General features: G+C 45.7%; 1 protein-coding gene across 18 annotated transcripts in view; it reads left to right on the forward strand.

Moving 5' to 3' along the window:
- The window catches only part of MCC (MCC regulator of WNT signaling pathway), a 454,523-nt gene that overhangs the window by 151,865 nt on the left and 279,955 nt on the right, over positions 1–22,703 (forward strand). For 13 of the 18 annotated variants that reach the window (XR_014838504.1, XR_014838498.1, XR_014838499.1 and 10 more), the window contains exon 1: positions 4,224–4,818. The exons of 4 other annotated variants lie outside the window; for them this stretch is intronic. Coding sequence is in view for 2 of the 14 variants with exons in the window: in XM_021084625.2 (XP_020940284.2) it covers positions 4,762–4,818 (57 nt within the window). In the remaining 12 variants the exon portion in view is untranslated. Of the gene's footprint in view, positions 1–4,223; positions 5,215–22,703 lie in introns of those variants that run through there. One more of the 18 variants, XM_085014212.1, reaches the window with a different exon arrangement.

The following is a 22,703-nucleotide window of genomic DNA, read 5'->3' on the forward strand; positions in this document are numbered from 1 at the left end:
AACCAGATGAGAAGAGATCAGCTTCTAGGGAAGACAAGGCCAGGAAGAAGGGGAACTCAGGGTACTGCCCAGTCAGAAGACAGGTTTTTCTGCTTCTCCCAGACCTGCTCCCTGATCTTGATAAATTCTCCTGCCATGACCTGTCTACACCTCTCATTAGGAGCTAACTCTCTGTTGAAGCAGAACTTGGATAAGCTCTTTGAGAGGGGTCATGCTGCAGCAGCTGTGACATGAAAGGATTTGTAGACACGCAGTTATTCACTTGGTAAACCAGGGTGAGCACGAATCTTGATCTGTTTCTTATTATATTGGAAATGCACTTGGGGCTCCATTCCCCTTTGGTGTGTTGACATGACAGGCTGAGTGGCTCCATGCATTTCTGATATACCTAGGACATTGACCCAGTTTCATTCTTGTCTACATCAATGTCTTAGCTTTCTTGAGAGTAGAGATTCCCAGCCTGATTTCTAACCAACTAAGAGGTGAAAAACACCCACAAAACATTTAAACTCCCCCCCTTCATTTCATGGAGCCTTGGGTTGGAAGAACACTAATTTGGACTCCTCACTTACTGCATGAAGCTATACTCTACCTACTTGCAGTGTTTCCCAGCAACCTTGAACCTACACTTGAACAATTTCAAGGGTGGGGATCACAACTACCCTATCCTCCTGTGCACTGATGGACAATCCCTGTTCTTAAGTTAAAATCTGATGATAAATTATCCTTAGGCTTCACTACCCCTCCACAATCACACAGAGGAAGTTGGATGACTCTATAAACAAATATTCTTGGTTACCGTGTATCTCTGACGTCTTCTCTTTACTAGTGTGTAAATTCTCCAGCTCTCTCCCAACCCTTGCGGGTCTCCTAGGAAGGAACATCCGAATTCTCCTCCTCCCCAAGCCCACTCCAAAGCTAAGCTCATGATTTTTGTTCCTCACCCTTTCCTTCCCTCCTTTTTTAGGAACTCCTCATCATTTCCCTTTTCTCTCTGTGTCTCTAAGTTTCCCTTAGTCTCGAATACAAATATGCCCATTCTACCCTCTCCTCAGCACTGCTTACCTACCGTAAGAAACTATCCCATCTCTGTTACCATCAAGTTTATGGAAAGAGTAGTACATGGCTAGTGTCCCTGGTTCCTGTGGGAATCTGCATTCTCTCCCCTTGGCTTGTTAGAGCTTCATCTTTGAAAGACATCCGTGCTCTTCCCTCAGTCTCCAGGCTCCTTCCCCGCTCCCCTATAGCCTATAATATCGATGCTGTCCCTTCTGTCTTGATACCTCCCTTGGACTCCCAGACTCAGAGTTCTCCAGATGATCTTCCTGTTTCTCTAACAGGCCTTCCTATTCCTTCTTTTATTCTTTCCCCTTTTACCATGAAAAAGACTTTCCTTAAGAGAATGTCCTCAGGCCACTTTTCTTTTCTCTGTCTTCCCTTCCTTAGCAAGCGTAGCTGTTTCCAGAGTTTTAGGTATTATTCTAATAGGGGAAACCCCTCACTTCCATCTCTGTCTCAACCTTGATTGATCTCTATCGGTTCTTTTCAAGTTTCCTTCTAAACATTTCCACTTGACTCTGCCACCCCAAACTGACAAAGATGCCACCTTAAACTTAGGGAGATCCCAGATATAGTTTCCTCCTGAACTTATTTCTTCTCTGGAATACCTGTTTTTGTCGAGGACATTTCTCCCAAACCCACTCCGCCAAGTTCTAGATCTACAAGGCATTTTTTTTTTTTTTTTTTTTTTGTCTTTTTGCCATTTCTTGGGCCGCTCTCGCGGCATATGGAGGTTCCCAGGCCAGGGGTTGAATTGGAGCTGTAGCCACTGGCCTACGCCAGAGCCACAGCAACGCGGGATCCGAGCCGTGTCTGCAACCTACACCACAGCTCACAGCAACGCCGGATCGTTAACCCACTGAGCAAGGGCAGGGACCGAACCTGCAACCTCATGGTTCCTAGTCGGATTCGTCAACCACTGCGCCACGACGGGAACTCCTACAAGGCATTTTTAAGCTCTCCTCTTTCCACTACAGTTTCTGTCTACTATCTTTCTATAGAACCTCTTATGTCTGCCCTTCCCATCCATTTCCATCATCCCAAATCAATTCAGGCCCTTTTCGCCTCTTGCTGGATTGTTGGGATAGTCCAGTTGGCAAGTCCATTTCCTACTTCCAATTTACTACATTACTGCTGCCAGATTATAGTGGGGATTAAGTATTAAAGTCATTGTTTAAGAAGAAAATCCCATATAGGCAACAGTGCTCTTGAAAATGCCTTATATTGCCCATAAAGGAGAATCTGCAGCCATATTACTTCTTAATAAGTTCAGCACCGCCAATTTTTCCTCCACTCTTGGAACAGATCGCTTTTCTTTTGGTTGAACACCAGATGAAGTCATCTGCTTGGTTTTAGTATGAAAAATATGTTTCTTTAAACACCAGAATCACATTCAACACTAGTCTGTTTGAATTCATGTTAGTTACTCATGAATGTGATACAGATCCACTGGAATGTCTAAAAAAGCACATCTCTGATCCTATTATTTCTGTGCTCAAAAACCTTTAGAGGCTCCCCCCCCGCCACTGCCAATCAGAAGTCCCATTTCTTTAGCCTGGCACTCATCTGGCTTCAGCTCACTATCTAATCCAGATTCCATTCCAAAATAGAACACCTGCCATTCCCCACGCATACGTTCACATTCCCGTCTCCATCACATTTTCTCCCAGAGTGGTCCCACATCCTGGGACACCTTCTCCTCACTCCCCATCTCTGCTGGGCTCAGCCATTCTTCAAAGATCAACTCATGCTGCCTCTCCTAAGATTCCTTCACAGTCTTCTCCCACCCAGCCCAGCCAAAAATCTCATTTCCCTCCTTGAACTGCAACAGATCCTCATTTGTCCTGCTTTTATGGCAAGTATCCAGTTCTCTTTATTTTTATTTATTTACTTATTTTTGTCCTTTTTAGGGTCGAACCCACAGCATATGGAGGCTCCCAGGCTAGGAGTCTAATTGCAGCTGTTGGGGCTGGTCTATGCCACAGCCACAGCGGCAGCAACGCAGGATCCTTAACCCACTGAGCCAGGATCGAACGCTCCACCTTATGGTTCCTAGTCAGATTCGTTTCCTCTGTGCCACCATGGGAACGCCATCTGTGCTCCTTCTTAAACAGCAAAATAAACATCCTACTTGATTAAAAAAAAAAAAAAAAAGTCCTTGGTAATTAACAATACAATGGCTTTTTCATAGAAGGCTTCCGGAAATGCCAAGGTCTGTCATTGAGGCGGATGGAGACATTTTGTTCCCATTGTGTAGACAGTGACTGATGAGGCCTTTTAAGCAATCCTGCAGACCTACTGTTAAAGGACAGGAACATTTTTCAGTGCATCTCAAGTTCAGTTGAACCATTAGTTCAACCATAAGTTGAACCATTATGGAGAGAACATCTCAGCCCCACCCCCACCCCCCCATGGACTTTTTTTTTTACCTCGGGGAAACTCAAGGCTGCCGGGAGCTCAGATTCCAGGAGTCCACTTGAGTCACTTCTGAGTTATACTCCATGCCCCAGAAATACAAATCTAGCTCTGCTCAGATAAGGTGTAAGATTTTTAAGGAAGCCCTGGGGGTTGAAGCTGATGGGAAATGTAATAATTTTAAGGACTGTGTGAGAGTTGGAGAGGGTGGGAATTTTGAGCCTGTCATACCTCCTTCATGTGATGGAGCATCTCGATCTTTATTAAGAATATGCAGAAAATAAAATCTGCCCCAGAGAGAGAGAGAGAGAGAGAGGATGAGGATGTTTGACAGTGAATTTACACGCTCAGTGGTGAATTTAGGCTGATTCAGGGAAAATGACCGCCGCACACTCCTGTAAAGTCTTAATGTACCATAAGTGCACAGCGCTGCTTAATGTGCAGTGTTCAGATTTATCTCGACCTTCTGACATTATAGAAAGTGGATACTAGGAGCGAAGTTTTTTGGTTTTGGTTTTTTTTTTTTCATTTTTCTGCACAATTACTCAGGTGGATTTTCCTGTTTCTTCTCTCCTCCTGGACTTGGGTTCTGTAATTACTATCGCAGAGGGCTGGAAGGATGCCCGCTCTCCCGGCAAGGTCTCCGCTGCTCTCTACCTCCTCCCTTTTTTTTTTTTTCTCCTTTTCTCTTTCTGGCCCCGCCTCCTCCGCTCACGCCGTAGCCAGCAGCTAGACAGCTGTGTTCAATCAGAAAGCACTTCCAACTCCAGACGATTCAAACGGGAAACTTCAGCGTGAAGCGCAGCCCCGCTCCGTCTCTCTCTCGCTTTCTTTCCTTCCCGGGAACCCGAGGCGCGGATTTTCCTCGCCCCGCCGCTTCGGTGTCTTCCGGAGGTCGCCAAAGCCCTTCAAGGGGCCGGATCCTGCTGGGGGTGCCCTCCCGCTGGGTGATGGGGGGCGGCGAGACACCGTAGGAGAGGCGAGGCGGCGCCGAGGGTGGCACTGCCCCGGGGTCCCCGCGCCGGCTCGGCCGCTGCGGCAGCTGCGAGCGCGCCACGCCGCCCAGCCTCCTGCAGCAATGGCTCGTCGGTGAAACGCGAGCCGGCTCTGTTCCTTTGAGGAGTGCCTGCATCCTTCGTTTGGGCTTCACCACTGTCCTGGGTGAAAATGGCTGTCTAGACTAAAATGTGTCAGAAGAGACCGAGCAGTGGAGAGCCAGCCTGCTAAGCCCAACTCGTAAACCCCGAGACCTGGAGGAGGAGGAGCTCGGCTCTGAAAAGTGCAGTCATGAATTCTGGAGTTGCCGTGAAATATGGAAACGACTCCTCGGCCGAGCTGAGTGAGGTAAGGAACAGCTGAGGTCGGGAGCTCTGGTTTCTTAGGCATTTGCTTGGCGACAAATTCCCCTGCCTCCCTATCTCCCCCAGCCCCACCCGCCACCCGCCTTGCGCTCCCAAGTCTGGAGGCAGCGCAATTAAAGATTAATAGATTTTTTTCTGGATCGTGCTGTAACTTGTTGTGCTACTCAGGAAATGACCTGAACTGGGCTTGATATTTCAGTCTGAAACGAGTGGCTTAAAAAAGAAACAAGCTCTCACCATGTTGCCAAGGCGTCTTAACTCTCCGTGGCCTGGGTCCCCTGTCCTTTCCCACCCCCGACCCCTTCCTCCAGTTTGTGTACTGCATTCCCTTTCGTAGTTGGCAAAATGCAGGGGTATCCCAGCTGAGCCTAAGCTGATGGTAAGTGCTTTCTTTGGAGGGGCCGGGAGCTCACCGGAGTACTTAGGGCTGCCACTGGCTCCCACGTGTGATGCGTTTAGCTCCGCTCTGGCCAGGTGGTCTTTCCTCGGCGGAGACGAAGGACCCGCGCTGGGAAGGGGAGTGGGGAGAAAGCACATCAAAGCGGCTTAGAACTTTATTTCCTGCCCGGGACTGGACTCCCGAGTCTTTGAGGCCAGTGCATTTGCAATTCCTGGCTCTCACAGTAACAAATCCACTGGAGTGTTGGAGACCTGCTTTGAAATTAAAGCGACATCAAACGATATGCAAATACAGGAGGCGTCAGATGCTGGAGGCCACCTTTTTTGATGACTTTAGGGATGCCTCTGGCACTTTCCCCCCTTCCCGCCCCCGCGCCACTTTGAATACCTCAAAAGTGGTGACGGGAAACCTACAGAACTGGCCGCTCGGAAAGAGAAGAGGAAGGCTGCAGGAGGCTTGGCGGCTGTGGATTTTCCTCTTGGCACCATTATTGAGCCATTTATGGGGCAAAAGTGGAATAAATAGTCTGTGTTTCTTGAGGATGGCTGGAGATAGGAAGGGGAAGAAAGGAGACCCGTAAAAAGAGCCGAAAGGTAGATCGACGGGATGTCAGATTACCAACCGTGAAGGGAAAATGAAAGGACGGAGCCCTCTTGAGGGGGTCGGGGGGCTGGTGCTGGGGAAGAGAGGGAGGAGTAGATGGGGGAAATCCGAGTAGGTCTGCGGCTAGTGTCCAGCAGTGAGTGCTCTTGGCCCCTGCCTGGTGCTCCAAGTGTCTTGCTGATGTGCTGTCCCTGCTCTGATTTGAACAGCCTTTTGAGATACTGGCTGCATGAGGGAGAGGCATGTCCTAATCCCCTTGTCTTTCCTTGTGATGCAGAAAGCTGGGAGATGTTAAGGGCGAGGGCTTGCCTTAAAAAATGGGAGGTGGGGGAAGAGGCAGATGTAAAACAGAACTCAGGACCCTGCTCCATTAATAACACTATTCAAGAAGCCTTTGACTTATCTTTTAAGGTCATTTGCGAAGGTGAAACTAAAGGCATGAATCTTGCGGTCTTTGCCAGGCCCTTTACATGATGTGTTTTTATGTCACAGCTTTAACTCTATCACCTGAAGTGTACTGTTCAGATACTTTTGTTTAAAAACGAATCACAGATTTAGGATGAAGTTGGCTAGAACATGGAAAAGAGCGGCCTGGCTTGACTTGAAGAGTCTTGGCACAGTCAGTGAATGTATTAGATGAACCAAGAGTATTTATGAAACTCAAGTGGGAGGTAAAATTCTGCATTCTTTGCCTGGTTATAGTCGCTCCTGAAGTGCTCCTTGGAAAACTTAAGGCCAGATGAAAGAGCTGAGGGTGCTTTGTGGCCTTTGCATTAGTTGAAATAGTAATATTTGAGCATGATGGGACATAGTTTTGTCCTGAAGAAAATAAGTTTCTGCCTTAACCATATCCTTTACCAAATTTTCTCTCCTTTCCCTCAGTGTTTGCTCATTCATTCCCTGCCCTCTTCCTAGCCTTCCTAGGTTCATTGATTTAGGGTCCCCTCTGTCCCTCTAGCCTTCGTTTCCCTGGAGATTGAGTGGTTGCAGTGGACTATAATGATAATTATTTTTAGTTTTTGTACATAGGGCCACACCTGTGGCATAAGTGCATATTGTAGGGTGTATGTAAAGAGAATTTGTAAGCAAAAGGGAGTTGTATGATTCATACCTTGTGGACCTTAAATCTCAGTTCAGTTTATCATAGTTTATGATTCTAATTGTAGAATTTGCCTTTTCTACGATATGTATTGAGCAGTTATGTGTATGATCCATAGATTTAAATACAATTCATTTGTATTTTTCACATTAGGTCTGTGATGAAGCAGAGTTTCTTTTCGCTGTAGCTTTTTCCTTAAATACTAGTTTTACTTCATCTTGGGGGCAGAGTTGCTTTCCTCTTTTGTTGGTGGCTTCCTCCTTCTCACCTGGAAGCAGAGCTAATAAATACCCCCAGAGGCTCCTTTAGTGCCATATCTCTTATTGCCCAGGAGCCTCAATGCTATCTGGAGGTCACTGTGGGGTCACATTCAGCCTGATGGTCTCCAGGCATTTCAGGGGCAGGAAGAACTCTGAAAGGGCCTCACATTATCCTGGGTATCACAGACAAGAGGCCTCCCTCATTGGTGTTGACTTGTGAGCTTACCCCTTCTACAAGGATCCTCTAACCACAGGTGTCATGGATTCTTTGACAAGGGTGTTGACACTGACTCCATAACATTCTAAACAAGGGGGAGGGACTCCAATCAATTTCTAATTGTCATCTGCTGTGTCCTATTCATGAGTGCAGCCAGGTTTGGTCGGCACTGAGATGCTGGCTTCTGCCTACAGTGCTCCAGCAGTTCTTGGGTGCGAGAGCAGAAAGAGGGCTTTGGGTTTGAGGGATAAAGATTAGGAGACCTTGAAGTTGCCATTATGGCTCAGCAGTAACAACCAGACTAGTATCCATGAGGACGCGGTTCAATACCTGGTCCTGCTCAGTGGGTCAAGGATCCGGCGTTACCATGAGCTGTGGTGTAGGTCACAGACATGGCTCAGATCTGGTGTTGCTGTTGGTGTGGCTGTGGTGTAGGCCAGCAGGTTGCAGCTCCTATTCCACCCCTCGCCTGGGAACTTTGTATGCTGTGGGCAAGGCCCTAAAAAAGACAGGAAGAAAAAAATTAGGAAACCTAAAGCTGGGTGTTGGGTGAGGTGTTTTGTATGTGTTAGAACTTAAAAATAGGAGTTCCCGTCGTGGCGCAGTGGTTAATGAATCCGACTAGGAACCATGAGGTTGCAGGTTCGGTCCCTGCCCTTGCTCAATGGGTTAACGATCCGGCGTTGCCGCGAGCTGTGGTGTAGGTTGCAGATGCGGCTTGGATCCCGAGTTGCTGTGGCTCTGGCATAGGTCGGTGGCTACAGCTCCAATTCGACCCCTAGCCTGTGAACCTCCATATGCTGCGGGAGCGGCCCAAGAACTAGCAAAAAGACCAAAAAAAAAAAAACCTTAAAAATGGAAAAACAGGAAATTCACAAGTGTGTTCCTTTTGTGTCTTTATTTTGAACAAAAGCTATTTAAGATCCTGTTGAAGATTATAAGAGACAGTAAGATGGTCTCTGCTTGTGGACATTCAGAACTCTGAGAATTGTCTATTTTTATCTTCTACTCATTTTTTGATTTTTTTTTTTTATATTGAGCTGTATGAGCTGTTTGTATATTTTGGAGATTGATTCCTTGTCAGTTGCTTCATTAGCAAGTATTTTCTCATTTTGTGGGTTGTCTTTTTGTTTTGTTTATGATTTCCTTTGCTGTGCAAAGACTTTTAGGTTTGGTTAGGTCCCGTTTGTTTCTATTTGTTTTTATTATCATTACTCTAGGAGGTAGATCCAAAAAAGACATCACTGTGATTTATGTCAAAAGAGTATTTTGCCTCTATTTTCTTCCAAGAGTTTTATAATATCCAGTCTTACATTTAGGTCTTTAATCCATTTTGAATTTATTTTTGTGTATGATGTTAGAAAATGTTGCAATTTCATTATTTTACCTGTAGCTCCCAGCTGTCCCAGCACCACTTACTGAAGAGACTGTCTTTCCTTTGTTGTATATTCTTGCCTTGTTTGTCATAGATTCATTGACCAGAAGGATCTTCTTTGCCTTTTAGGCATTATACAATGAATAGATAAAATTCTCCTATCACTGTTTACTTTGAAACTCTAGTTGCCCTGGGAAATCATACTTCCTTACTCTGGCTTTATTGCTTCATTCAAAGCCTCTTTCATAAAATGATTCCACTCCTGAATGTAGGTTATAGAGGCAACTCTCCATGCTTTCCCTGTTCACTTGTTGGGTGGCTATGGAAACCCTATCTTGATTGATCTTCTAATTAAGAAGTGGATTTGTATAGGAGAAAATTGTTCTCTGGATAATCTTGTATGACTATCTCTAAGTGGCTGTCTCACAGAAGTGCTTAATCTAAATCATCAGGTTACAAAATATGAGTTGGAAGGGACTGTGAGATGGTGCAGTATTCCTGCACCCCTTTGTACTTCTTTTTTTTTTTTGGCTTTTTTAGGGCCACTCTAGTGGCATATGGAGGTTCCCAGGCTAGGGGTCTAATCAGAGCTGTAGCCTCTGGCCTACACCACAGCCACAGCAATGCCAGAACTGAGCCGCGTCTGCGACGTACACCAGAGCTCAGGGCAATGCCCGATCCTTAACCCACTGAGCAAGGCCAGGGATCGAACCTGCAACCTCATGATTCCTAGTTGGGTTCATTTCCGCTGCACCACAACGGGAACTCCTCTTTTTTTGTCTTTTTAGGGCTGCACCCTAGGCATATGGAAGTTCCAGAGCTAGAGCTGCCAGCCTACACCACAGCCACAGGAATGTGGGATCTGGGCCTCGTCTGTGACCTACACCACAGCTCACTGCAGCGCTGGATCTTGAACCCACTGAGCGAGGCCAGGGATCGACCTGAGTCCTCATGGATACTAGCTGGCTTCGTTACCTCTTGAGCCACAACAGGAACTCCCCTTTATACTCTTCTGTCCTTATGGACTCAAAGTTCATTGTAATGAGTTGTCTCATGTCTGTTTTAGATACAGGCCATAAGCATCATAATAAAAGTGTCACAACCTGTCCCAGAGGCTGGCACATAGTAGTTGTTCTACAAAGGTTTAAATGAATGCCTTGCTTTTTCTCCTTCATTCCTGTTTTATAAGCAGAGAAGTTGAGGAACTGGTAAGTTCTTGGTCTTACGCCTTTTTTTTTTTTTTTTTTTTTTTGCAGCCTATCACTATATAACAAACTACCCACCAAATTTGGAATCTTAAACAACCTTATTAGCTCACGCTTTCCCAGTTTTGGGTGGAGCTGATGGGAGGTGGGGGGGTGTAGGATTTGGGTCTGTGACTCCAGCCAGAAGCTGTGCTTCCAAAATGGCATGGCTGGCAAACTGGCTCTGGCTGTGGACTGGAGACCACCTCACTTCTCCACTACTGGGCCTGTCCATGTGTTGCTTGGCTTTCCTCTCAGCCTAGCAGCTGGGTTCTAAGGAGGAGGTGGAAGCAGCCGATTTTTTTAAAATGTAGGGCTGAAATTGGCACAAGGTCATGCCTGTGTTTTGGTTAAAAGAGCTGCATCCTTAGCCCAGATTCAAAGGAGTGAAGAAATAGATCTCACCTCTTCAAGGGGGATGAGATAAAGAATTTGCAACCATTTTTAATGTACAACAGAGGTCACACAACAAGAGCCATGTCTAAAATCCCAGTCTCTAAATTCCCAATGGCTGGCAGTAGTTTTTGTTTTATTTCATCCTTTTTAGCTATTAAGTTAGTGATTTATAATAGGTAACACTTTTTTTTTTCCTGTCACATGCAGCACATGGAGGTTCCCAGACTAGGGGTTGAATTGGAGCTACAGCCACTGGCCTACACCACAGCCACAGCAACACCAGATCTGAGCCGCGTCTGTGACCTACCCCACAGCCCCCACCAGTGTCAGATCCCTAACCCACTGAGGGAGGCCAGGGATTGAACCCAAAACCTCATGGTTCCTAGTCAGATTTGTTTCCACTGCGTCACGATGGAAACTTCTATAATAGGTAACACTTTGTAAGCTTTTCCCAGGTATCGACATACTTGATTATCCAAAGACCCTCGGAGATACCTTCTGTTATGCCCATGCTGCAGGTGGAGAAATTAAGGCATAAAGAGGTGAAAACCTTTACCAAGATTACACAGACTGTGAATGGTGAAGTCAGAATTTGAGCCCAGGTAGTCCTGTTTCAGAATCTACTCGTCAAACACTGTTTGATTTTGTTAGTTTTTGTTACTGCTCTCAGCTTTTTTGGTCACATGTTCCTAGGAGGGAGTATTCCATTTCCTAAGCCAGTTGAACTTTATTTGCACTGTAATCTCTACACGGTACCCAGATAAATGCTTTTGTAAGCATGAAATGAATATGGTCATTGCCATCACCTTTAAGTATCTGAAGAATTCTAGACAGTGATTTTCTAGAGCCTTAAAAGCAGATTTATTGATACAGGAGGCCCTCCTTCTGTCCCTGGTTCTTACAGGGGAGGGAGCGGCACCAAGCCCTCTGTCCCACTGGCCGTGTGCGCTGCATCATCCCAGGAATTAGTGCTGCATTGTGTGAGCTGCCAGGATGAGAGTAAGATTTCCTTTGTCACAAGAATTAGGGCTCTCACCCTGCAGGTGGGGCTCTAGGCTTCTCCAGCCCTTGGTAAGTCCTATGGGGCTGCAGAGTGATGAGGCTGATGAAAAAGCTGGTCAGGTAGATGCCAGAACTGCACAGCAAGGCAGCTGCTGGTGGCCTGGTCCCGAGGAAACCTGTGCTGAAGATGCCGGCCAAACTGTGTGCCGTTGAACCCAGCAGGCGAGGACGCGTAGATGGAGTGTGGCCGGAACCAGGTGGTAGTCAGGGAACAAGGGAAGGAGAAGTGCGATGAGGGGAGGAAGTCAGGCCAAGACCAGGCAGGAGATCAGGAACTGAGGGGGCTGTAGGCCTGAGATAAGAGCGAGAACCCTGATTCTGAGGAAGTGCTTTGCCCAGTCAGGAAGTTTTGAAATGAATCCCAAGACAGGCATTATTGAGGCATTATGTACAGAACCATGGGTACCAGACTTGAGGTGCCAGAACTTTGAATGGGGGCGTCCATCCCAAGTAGGGAATGTTGACTCAGGGAGTCAACTCAAGGTGCTGCTTTCAGAGCTGCCCGAAGCTCATTTACCCAGTGCCAGTCATGGGGAAGGCTTCCTCCGAAGCCAGACTGTCCCTGGAAAATAAAAGCCGCCTTATGGCAAGCTTAAGAAGTCGGTGATGAACAACGATTTCACATTTAGGCTTTGATCCAAGGAGAGAAATTTCAGAAAACCAAGATGACATTTTAAGTAATCTCTAGATTCTGGGAAGGAGGTTTATGTTGGTGGGATTACAGAATCAGACAAGCCAAAAAAAGACAGAAAATTGGTAGTAGATAGGACGTGGATTTTTATATCAATGAGGGGCTGGCAAGGCAGCGATAAATCCCTAACGGTAAGTGGCCATCTTTCATTCTTGAAAGAAACAAGAAAAGAATAAACTGGATTACCTAGGTAAGCAGACATTCAGTTTATAGAGTAAATATTTGCTGAGACCACAAAGCCATCCCTTCTTTCTAGGAAATGTCCTTTTTCTCTTGCTGATCAGAAACAGCCAAAATTAATACTCTTGAGAAGGAGGACACCTTTTGGAAGGTTTGCGTTATCATCAGGAGTGACTAAAGTTATAAAGCACTTTGCATGTGTACATCCTTCAAGATGTTTTTGAAACTCGGCAGAAGAGTTAAACAGTGAGGCTGTCTAGGAAAAAAAAAACAACAACTCAGCATTAGCAGCTGTTGATTCTACTTGCCATGCAGAAAGCTATAGGTTAGGGTTGTTAACTTTGTACATAGCAATCAAAGTCTGTTGGGCTGGGAAGATTGTGTGCTTAAGCTACTTGATGCTTTAGTTGGTGGGATATTTTGAGGCAGATCTCTTGTCATGAGGCTTGATCACTGCTTGGAACACGTGGCGGAAACTTTGGGGCCCAAGATGGAAATGTGTCTTTAGCCAAAGGCTGTAGTGTTCCATTACCTGCAAACAGAAAGTTTCCGGAAACTTCAGTGTGCGTGCATGCACATCAGTTAATGACCCCAGTTGGAATTGTGAGCAATACTGAAGCAGTTGTCAAGGGAAGAATGCCAACGTGGAAAAAGATGGCCTGGCAATTAGAAAAGCAGTGGAGTCTTCTGGTCGGTTGCAGGGTAACAGTGGCAGTAATTGCTTGTCTCTGTTTCCTCCGGGTTGTGTGGACTTGTCCACAGAGTACATGGCACATGTGCAGTGACTGCTTGCTTCTGCCTGGCTTCCTCTCAGCTTCCCAGGGTAGTCGATCCTTCCCTCATCTGTGCTCAGAACACTTATTTTAATATCCTCGGCCGCCCTGGGAGACTATGAGATCTTTGAAGGCAGGAACAGGAGTTCCCATTGTGGCACAGTGGAAATGAATCCAACAAGGAACGTTGAGGCTGCAGGTTTGATCCCTGGCCTCGCTCAGTGGGTTAAGGATCTGGCGTTGCTGTGAGCTGTGGTGTAGGTCACAGAAGTGACTCAGATCCTGCTTGGCTGTGGGATAGGCTGGTAGCTGTAGCTCCGATTTGACCCCTAGCATGCCCCAGGTGTGGCCCTAAAAAGCAAAAAAGAGAAAAAATAAAGAAAGGGAGGGAGAAGGGCGGAGGGGCGTTACCATAGTTACCATAGTGCTGAGGGCAGACCTGTCTGTGGGTATCTTTGAATGGAGACCTGAGTGCAAGGAGGAAGAGAGTGATGCAAACATGAAGATGATCACTTCAGGCAGTGGAATGAACAAGGGTCAAGATGCAGAGGCCAGAGCATGCATGGTGTGTGTCAGCAAGGAGGTGATGTGGCCGGGAGTGTGGTGCCAAGGGGAGAGTGGAAGGAGGTGAGGTCTGAGCAAATAGTTCTGGCCAGGTCACCTATAGCCTCATAGGCATTGGAGAAGAATCTAGATTTCTCTGGAGTGTTTTGGATATATGTTTCGAATGACTTTTTAAAAAAATCCTTTTCCTGTATATCTGTGTTTTTATTGTGGGGTAGGGGCAAGGAGATGTCCTCTGGAAGAGAAGAACCTGGCAAAGAAAAGGCCAGGAAGGTTGTGGCCCAAAAGCCAGTGAAAGAAAGTATTTTCAGAAGCGGGTAGAGTGATGAGTCAGATGCTTCTCTTTTAGTTTCTTTCACTCTCTTAAAGCCTTTGCGTAGCCCCAGACTTTCAGAGGGTGTCATTTTCTCCAATCAGAAATAATTGTTAGGTGCTTTAAAAATAAACTATAATGATTTTTGGACATCTTCAGTGTATGAGAGTGTATTTTCCCCTTAAAAGGAATGGTTTAAAGAAGTGAGTGGTGTGGACACTGGCCAAGAACGATTTGAAAACTGCCTTCCCTTGATGGATGGTTCAGTGTTGATGGATGCTGATGATGCACAATATAGGTGGGTTCTGAATTAAGAAAACTGGGCTCTTTCTGCTGTCACTTGGACCAATTTCCTCCCACTGTTTAGAAATACTTTATTTTTATGAACTTTCAAATCAGTTTATTGATTTATAACCAATGTAGCTCCAAGGAACCTGGAATACTGACAGTTTTTTCCTATTGAAAAGCTATTTGGCAGTCAGATGATGACCAGAAAGTGGCCAGGTAAGCCTGGGTTTAGACAAAGGGGGCGCTCCTGTTGGGTGGCACCATTAAGCTGTTCTTTGATTTGCAATTTATTTTATCCAAACCATTTTCATAGCTGATGAGGAAACTGAGGCAGGAAAGTAGCTGGCTAGTGGCGGAGGAGAAGATATAGAACCCAGGACTTTTTCCCCTTAACTTCCAGGGATAATTTTTCCTCTTCTGCCTCAACTTCCGCAGTTTCTGCATCACAGGATTTGCTTTAAAGTATGTGTTTGGATTTTGCTTTGTTTTTTGTTTGTTTTGTTTTGTTTGAGGCTTGATGTGGGATCTCAGTTCCTAGATCAGGAATGGAACTCAGGCTGCTGCTGTGAAAGCACTGAGTCCTAACCACTAGGAGTCTTGCTTTAAAGTATATGTTTTATAATAGTCTATAATTTTTTTTTTTTTTTTTTTTTTTTTTGCTTTTTAGGGCCGCACCTGTAGCATATGGAGGTTCCCAGGCTAGGGTTCCAGTCAGAGCTATAGCTGCCAGCCTATACCACAGCCACAGCAACACCAGATCTGAGCCCTGTCTGTGACCTACACCACAGCTCATGTCAATGCCAGATCCCTAACCCACTGAGCGAGGCTAGGGATCGAATCTGCGTCCTCATGGATACTAGTCTGGTTCATAACCCACCGAGCCACAATGGGAACTCCAGGAGTTCTTCATATACACCAATTCCCCATCCCTTTTCTCCTTTCTCCAGGTCTGATTTTTTCTGTGCTTGGGTCTTTGCATGACTGCTGGCTCCTTGCTATTTCCAAATGGACTTAGAGCGACTGTACAGTGAGGCATGAGCATAAACTGCTTCTCCGAGGAAAATTGCTTCTCCTCGCACAAGCACAGGAGGCTCCTTCCTCCGTGGTATCCAGGAAGAAGTGGCTTCCTGCCTGGTCGTGGACCCAGGGCTCATTTCACAGGCTGGGAACCAGCAGCCCTGCCTCTGGACACACTAGATGATCCTGAGCCACGTTAGGCAGGCCTCAGAGTGAAGAGTTATGACCATGGCATTTGAAGAGTTAGTTACATTGCTCCACCGACATGGGGTGATTCCATAATATTGAAAGAGGATTTTTAAGAGAGGGCTTTAGCAAGAGGGGCCTGTGGAGAGTAGCCAGGAAGTCTGCAGCTGGCCTGTTAGATTAGATAACTGTTACTTTATTTCTTGGTGCTGTGAATCTAAGCCTGGTTAAACCAAAATCTAATTTATTTTCATGCTTGATTGGGAGCACTTTTGATTAAGTGTTTGGATGAGAGTAAGCGTGGAATAGTACTGTGGGAGCGAGATAGTCCAGGGGCTACTTTGCCTGGGCTGATTATTAAGAGAGGGTTAATAGTGAGGAGGGGGAAGGAAAATAGGAGAGTCGGACCCCAGGACAGGAGTTTTTACTTCCTATGGGTAGATTTAAACTTAAATTGGTATCCCCCCTTTCCAGGATGCTTTGATGCAAGCATGGGGTGGGAAGCAGTATGCTTTCTGGTATGATTGATAGAGTGACTTCTAAGACCGTTTCTCATTTGGGGCTTCTGAGCTGCTTTTCAAAATACTGTCTGGACATACATGTAATTATGGCCAAAGAAAGTGTCGCATGCTGATAAAGCTACCTTCCCACCCTTTAATTTCCCAAATGTCAAAGATGGGACATCTTCCGTATTTGGCAGTAAAATGTCCCAGCTAGCAGTGGTGATATCTTAGGGCTAGGGGATGTGTTTAATGACTAGGAAAGGCCTCTGTTTTTTGGCTGCCTTCTTGACTCACTTCTCCTCTGGGCCAAGTCACTTGATGGGTCAACTCCGTTGGTCTTTCTGAAAAACTCTGTGTGGCAAAGTTGTGTGGAAATCATAGCTCTGCCACTTCTTAGCTCAGCAATGTGGGGAAAGTTAGTTTTCTGGGCCACACATTACCTACTACAAAATGGTAATGATAAGTTAGACAATAATAACTTAGACAGATGTTGTGAAGACATAGCGTATGTGGTGCTTATCAAAGTGCCTGGTAAATACTGTTTGTTAACGCTTACAGTAATAGTGTTATTATTTTGCTACTACAAACAGAACATTATTGGCTGTGGTTTTAATGGACACTAAAATAATTTAAGAGTAATTCTTTTTTTTTTTTTTGCCTTTTAGGCCTGAACCTGCGGCATGTGGAAGTTTCCAGACTAGGGGTCGAATTGGAGCTAGTGCTGCCAGCCTATACCACAGCCACAGCCACGAGGGATCTGAGCCACGTCTGTGACCTACACCACAGCTCACAGCAATGCCAGATCCCCCACCCACCAAGGAAGGCCAGGGATCAAACACGCGTCCTCACAGACGCTAGTGGATACTATTCAGATTCGTTTCCGCTGTACCACAGCGGGAACTCTCTAAAAGTAATTCTTAAGTGGAGTCAGATTTTTCATGAAGACGATATCCAGGAATCCTAAGAGTCTCACGGCCTGCTGATGGTTTTCCTCTGGACCTTAATGCCAAAAGCTCATTATCTGGGAAAACGTTCTTCCAAATATTGGCAAGTCTTAGAAAAGAAAGTTATTTCCTTTTTTGGATTGGTAGAACCACATGTTAATGAGCTAACAAGTGGCAGTACTAATTGCTTTTGATTTGTATTTATTTATTTTTGGGCTCAGCCTGCAGCGGCTTAATGTGGGATCTCAGTTCCCAGACCAGGGATTGAACCTGGGCCACACTAGTGAAAGCACCAAATCCTTACCACTCGACCACCAGGGAACCAGTTGCTTTTTAAATTTCATTTTGCTGATCATTTTTATTTAATTTGTCCTAATTTCGTCCCAGCCGAAGTACTCTCAGACGGTCTGTGCCTGAGATTGACCTTAGGACAACCATCCTAGTTGATAGCATAATAGGGAGAGGGAAGGCACGGCAGGCCACTGCCCACGCCCAGAGTACGGATTGCATTGCAGAGAGACACATGATGTTCATGTGTTGCATAACTATTTCTTTCACAGAGATAAGGTTTTTTTTTTTTTTTTTTTTTTTTTCTGTTTGGGGCTACATGCACAGCATATGGAAGTTTCCAGGCTAGGGGTCAAATAAGAGCTACAGTTGCCTGCCTATGCCACAGGTACAGCCACACAGGATCCAAGCCACATCTGCGACCTATACCACAGCTCACGGCAATAGCAGATCCTTAGCCCACTGAGCAAGGCCACGGTTTGAACCCGCGTCTTCGCAGATATTAGTCGGATTCGTTTCTGCTACACCACAACAGGAACTCCCCGGAGATAAGGTTTTATCAGTGATGCACACTTTGTGATCCCCTTAAAAGCTGTAATCTGTTTACCGTAAGAAAGTTGCAGCAGCTCTTGGGGAGCTTTGCCTGGCGAGCAGTCACTGATGAGGGAGGCTCATCTGCTGAAGGAGAAGGGGAAGCCTTGGTAAGTGGGTTTGAGAGGACTTGGGATGTGCGCCCGCCTCCCAGCAATGAAGGCCGTGTCCATTTCTGTTTACAGCTAACTCTTCCACTTGGAAGAATTTTTTAAAAGCAAGGTTTTGTCTAATGGTCAGAAAGGAGAAAGTGGTGCAACATTCTCTCTTGGGCTTCGAAGTTGTTAGACAGTTTGATCATATGCTCAAGAGCATATACTTGAGAGCCATGGGAAGGAAACGCGCATGAGCCATAGACCCAAATCCTGGGCTCTGATGTCTCACTTTTGGTTCCCTTGAGCTCCCATCTCCGGCTTATCTCTAAGAAGGCTCCTACAGTGAAGTTACTCATTCCTGTGGCTTTAGCGCCCATCTCTAAGCTGTTGCCTCACAAGTCCGTATCTCCAACCCAGATCCATGCGAATACCTGACAGGTGAAAGGAGAAGTGCAGGTCTTGTGTAATACAGAAGCTTCTGGAGTCAGTGTTCTTTGTCCTCCTCCCTCCTGCCTCTCGTATGAAGACTCATGCCAGGCTCCGGGAGGCCTTTGTCATCTCCCAGTTAATGCTGTGTCAAGCCTCCTGTGATGTCTGGCAACACTGCCTGCTCCTCTGACTTAATCCTGAGCGCTCTATCGTCTGATCTTTCACGGATTTCTCTGTCTCAGAGGCTTACCTGGTAGGGGAGTGGCCAGGGGCTGGAGAAATGTATTATTCTCAGAGCCCATTATTGCAGTGTGGTTGCTAGGACACGTGGCAGTTATGAATGAGAAAAAGATGCAAGGAGACTCAAAGATAGAAGGCAATGCTTTTGTACCAGTTAGTGCTGCGAGCTTCCCCGCTGCCCCCGCCCAGGCCCCCCCTCCTTGAAGTTACCCTACATCTCCTTCTGAAAGCGAACACTTGGCCTGAGGAGCCCACCCAGTACAACTGGGGTTGGAGAGCTTTGCTTCTAGCTGAATCTCATGGGGTATCTGAACCTGGCTCAGGAGACCGCTTGGAAGCAGGTCCTAGTCCTGGGATGGTGGGAGTAGCTCCCAGAGCTAGAATTAGACTGTGTTACCATGTTAAAAAAGATGAATGTGAAGGATGGCAGTGCAGATATTTTGTTGGAATACTTCAAGTGAAGCAATATGGTGCAAAATAACTTCTGTTTCATCTTGCAAATACTCCCTCCCTTTGTGCATATCAGAGGCTAAATCTATACTTTTAAAAACATGTTGGAATTCCCTGGTGTTCTAGTGGGTTAAGGATCCGTTGTCACCGCTGTGGTGTGGGTTTTGTCCCTGGCTTGGGAACTTCCACATGCCACGGGCACGGCCAAATAGTAATAATGATAATAATGGTAATTATGATGATAATAATAGAATATGTTGCCTTCAATAGACCCAAACTCTGATGCACAATATTGTGCCGGTGCTTAGGAGCATCCTGTTTAAGTTATTGTTCATTAATACTCTGATTAAAGTAAAATTGTTACAACTCATGAGAGTGGTAACTTAATGCCTCTAGCCTTATCCAGGTTTCTTCTCAAAACAGAAATGAGTATTTAGTATTTAAGGTTGAGGGCGTGGAGAATAATTCTATATGTGATTGCGCCCTACATGCAAAGGGACATCCTTATAAAGGTAGGGAAGTCCCTGTAGTAAAGCTTCAGCCATCATTTGTAAATGACAGAGATGTTAAGTAGTTTTCTTTGGGTGACTGTTTCGTAATCTAATGGGAATAGTAAAGATTTCAATTCATTTCACTACTTTAGGTTTCTAAAAATATCAGTGTTCGTAGGTTTCGATATGCAGCTAATAAGGGATTCCAGCGAGGTCTGGGTTACTGGTTAGATTTCATCAACTGCGCTGGAACTCGGTGGTAGAATCACATTTTCATGAAAGCAATCAGTGCATGATGCTTTGGGTGATTCTGGTGCTTATGTGGGCTGGATGGGAAGATTAGAACACATTATGCTATGAAATGATGAGGCTGATGTGGTGTCTTACAAATACTACTTAGCACCGCAGTTGCAGTTGAGAAGCTAGCATAATCGGTTATGTGGAGAGTTCCGAGGTTTATGACTTAAATAAGAAGTTAACCTTCTCATTGTTCTTGTGATTGTCAAAGAGACCAGGTGAAGACTGATGGGATTTTCCCTTTACAGCTCTGCCTTTAATCCACCAAATAAATTGAGAAAACATTTTAAATTGTTTTTTTTTTTTTCTGTTTTTTTTTTTAAATTATAGTTGATTTACAATATTGTGCCAATTCCTTTTTTTTTCTTTTTTCTTTTTTTCTTTTTTTTTGTCTTTTTGCTATTTCTTTGGGCCACTCCTGCGGCATATGGAGGTTCCCAGGCTAGGGGTCCAATCGGAGCTGTAGCCACTGGCCTACGCCAGAGCCACAGCAATGCAGGATCTGAGCCGCATCTGCAACCTACACCACAGCTCACGGCAACGCCGGATCGTTAACCCACTGAGCAAGGGTAGGGACCGAACCCGCAACCTCATGGTTCCTAGTCGGATTCGTTAACCACTGTGCCACGATGGGAACTCCCCAACTGCTTTTTAAAAATACTCTAGGGGAGTTCCCTTTGTGACTCAGTGGTTAACGAACCCAACTAGGATCCATGAGGATGTTGGTTCCATCCCTGGCCTTGCTCAGTGGGTTAGGGATCCGGCATTGCCGTGACCTGTATGGTCACAGATGTGGCTTGGATCCCAAGTTGTTATGGCTGTGGTGTAGGCCAGCAGCTGTAGATTCAATTCAGCCCCTAGCCTGGGAACTTCCAAATGCCATGGGTGCAGACCTAAAAAGCAAAAAATATATATAGGAGTTCCCATTGTGGCTCAGTGGTAAATATCCCTACGACGATCCATGAGGATGCAGGTTCAATATCTGGCCTCGCTCAGTGGGTTAAGGATCCGGCATTGACATGAGCTGTGGTGTAGGTCAGCAGCTACAGCTCTGATTAGACCCCTAGCCTGGGAACCTCCATATGCTGTGGGGGTGGCCCTGAAAATACCCCCCCCCACACACACACACACACACAAAGACATAAGACTGTAAATTTCTGGACAGCTTAAACTGGAGATATATATAGTAATAAAAATGAAGGCAGTTACAGTATTTAGGAATAGCGCTCAGAAGTGCTAAGGACTTTGCATGCATTTTTTAAAAGTGTCATTTCCCTGCTTACAACCTTCATTTCATGGTACCCGCTCCTTAGCCCCTGGTGACATCTCCAGCCATATCTGGCCACCTCTCCAGCCATATCTGGCCACTTCTCACCCTCACATGCTGCCCTCCAGCCAACGCAACTCCTTGCAATACCTTCTAGGTGCCTGGTTGTGTCTTGACCTTAGAACTTCACAGTTGCTGTTGCTCTGCTGATTCTCTACCCATATCCTCCACCTTCGCATATGTGCCTCCTGCTCATCCTATAGGACTTAAAGTATTAATTCACTTGAAAATCTTCCCTGACATTCTCATCCTAGATTCCACCCTCTCCCCTGTGCTCCCATAGCATTGGGCATTTCTGCAGTAATAGCACTTAATACAAGTACCGGCCTGCAGATTTGGTAGTTTCTACCAGAGTGGCTGCTGTTCACCATTGATCACTAGCACGTGTGTAGCACCTAGCCTTTAACATCCCATTTTGAATGTGTGAGGTTGTTTAAACTTTGCAACAGTCTTGTGACATAGGTCCCATCCTTAGGGTCATTCGGAAGCTCAGACAGAGATTAAGGGTCTGACCCAAGGTCATAGATCTAGTAGTTGGCAGGGCCAAGTTTATCCTTGGATCTGATTTCAGACGTCTCTGCTGTTTGCATGATGCATGTAGCCTTCTCTGACAATGTGGTCATGGCCAGTAGAACTGGCATTGGTAAGACCTGGCCTTGCCGCGTAAGTTGGTAGGTTGCTGGGAGGGAGAGGCATTAGGGCTGATATCCCGGTTTCTGAGAGGATTGTGCTGATGGGCGAGACTGGCAATTTCCTGTAAAATCCAGTTTGTGGGGAATGATGAGTCTGGACTTCGGCATGCTGCATTTGAGATGTCTGTTGGTCATCTAAGCGGACATGTGGGCTAATAGGGCTCAGAAAGAGGTCAGTTGGGCAATCTTTGGTCGTCATGGCTATTCACTTACAGTGCAGACGAGTCGAAGGCTAATGTTGTAGTTCATTCCAGCCTCTCCACGGTAGGTGTGTGCCCTCATGTACCCCACAGACGAGGAGTAGGATGAAGAAGGCAGATGGAGCTCTGTGTACTCCAGTGCAGGTCAGAGGACCACAGTCTCTGCTTTCTGGCGTTTTATGTATGTGTAATACATGCACACAAATACATGCTTCAGAATCTGCCATTATAACTGAAACAGGTTGTGCTTTTTTAAGTCATATTTTTGAAAAAGTTGAAAGGAAAATCCAGTTAGTTCATCATATCACATAAGCATTTCTGTCTTTGATTCTTCCTTAAGAAAGGGCAGGGTGAGGGGTAAGGGTTTGCTGGTATGATCACAGAAGTGATGCATGTGCTTAATTTGGACGATGAGTGAGTAAAAAAACTTACACTATTAGGTAGTGTTTTGGTATGTTCTCTTAGTTACTAATATTTTTAAAGGGATTATACTTGGGTCTTATTATGTTATATCATATTTTCCTCAAGTTTTCCTTGATATATTTTCTTTTTTAAAAACTTGAGTTTTGGGAGTTCCCGTCGTGGCGCAGTGGTTAACGAATCCGACTAGGAACCATGAGGTTGTGGGTTTGGTCCCTGCCCTTGCTCAGTGG

This window comes from Sus scrofa, chromosome 2 (assembly GCF_054392235.1).
Source record: "Sus scrofa isolate SSC_HxYL_T2T_F1_AM1 chromosome 2, Sscrofa_HxYL_maternal_Yorkshire_Landrace_v2.0, whole genome shotgun sequence".
Taxonomy (NCBI): Eukaryota; Metazoa; Chordata; class Mammalia; order Artiodactyla; family Suidae; genus Sus; species Sus scrofa.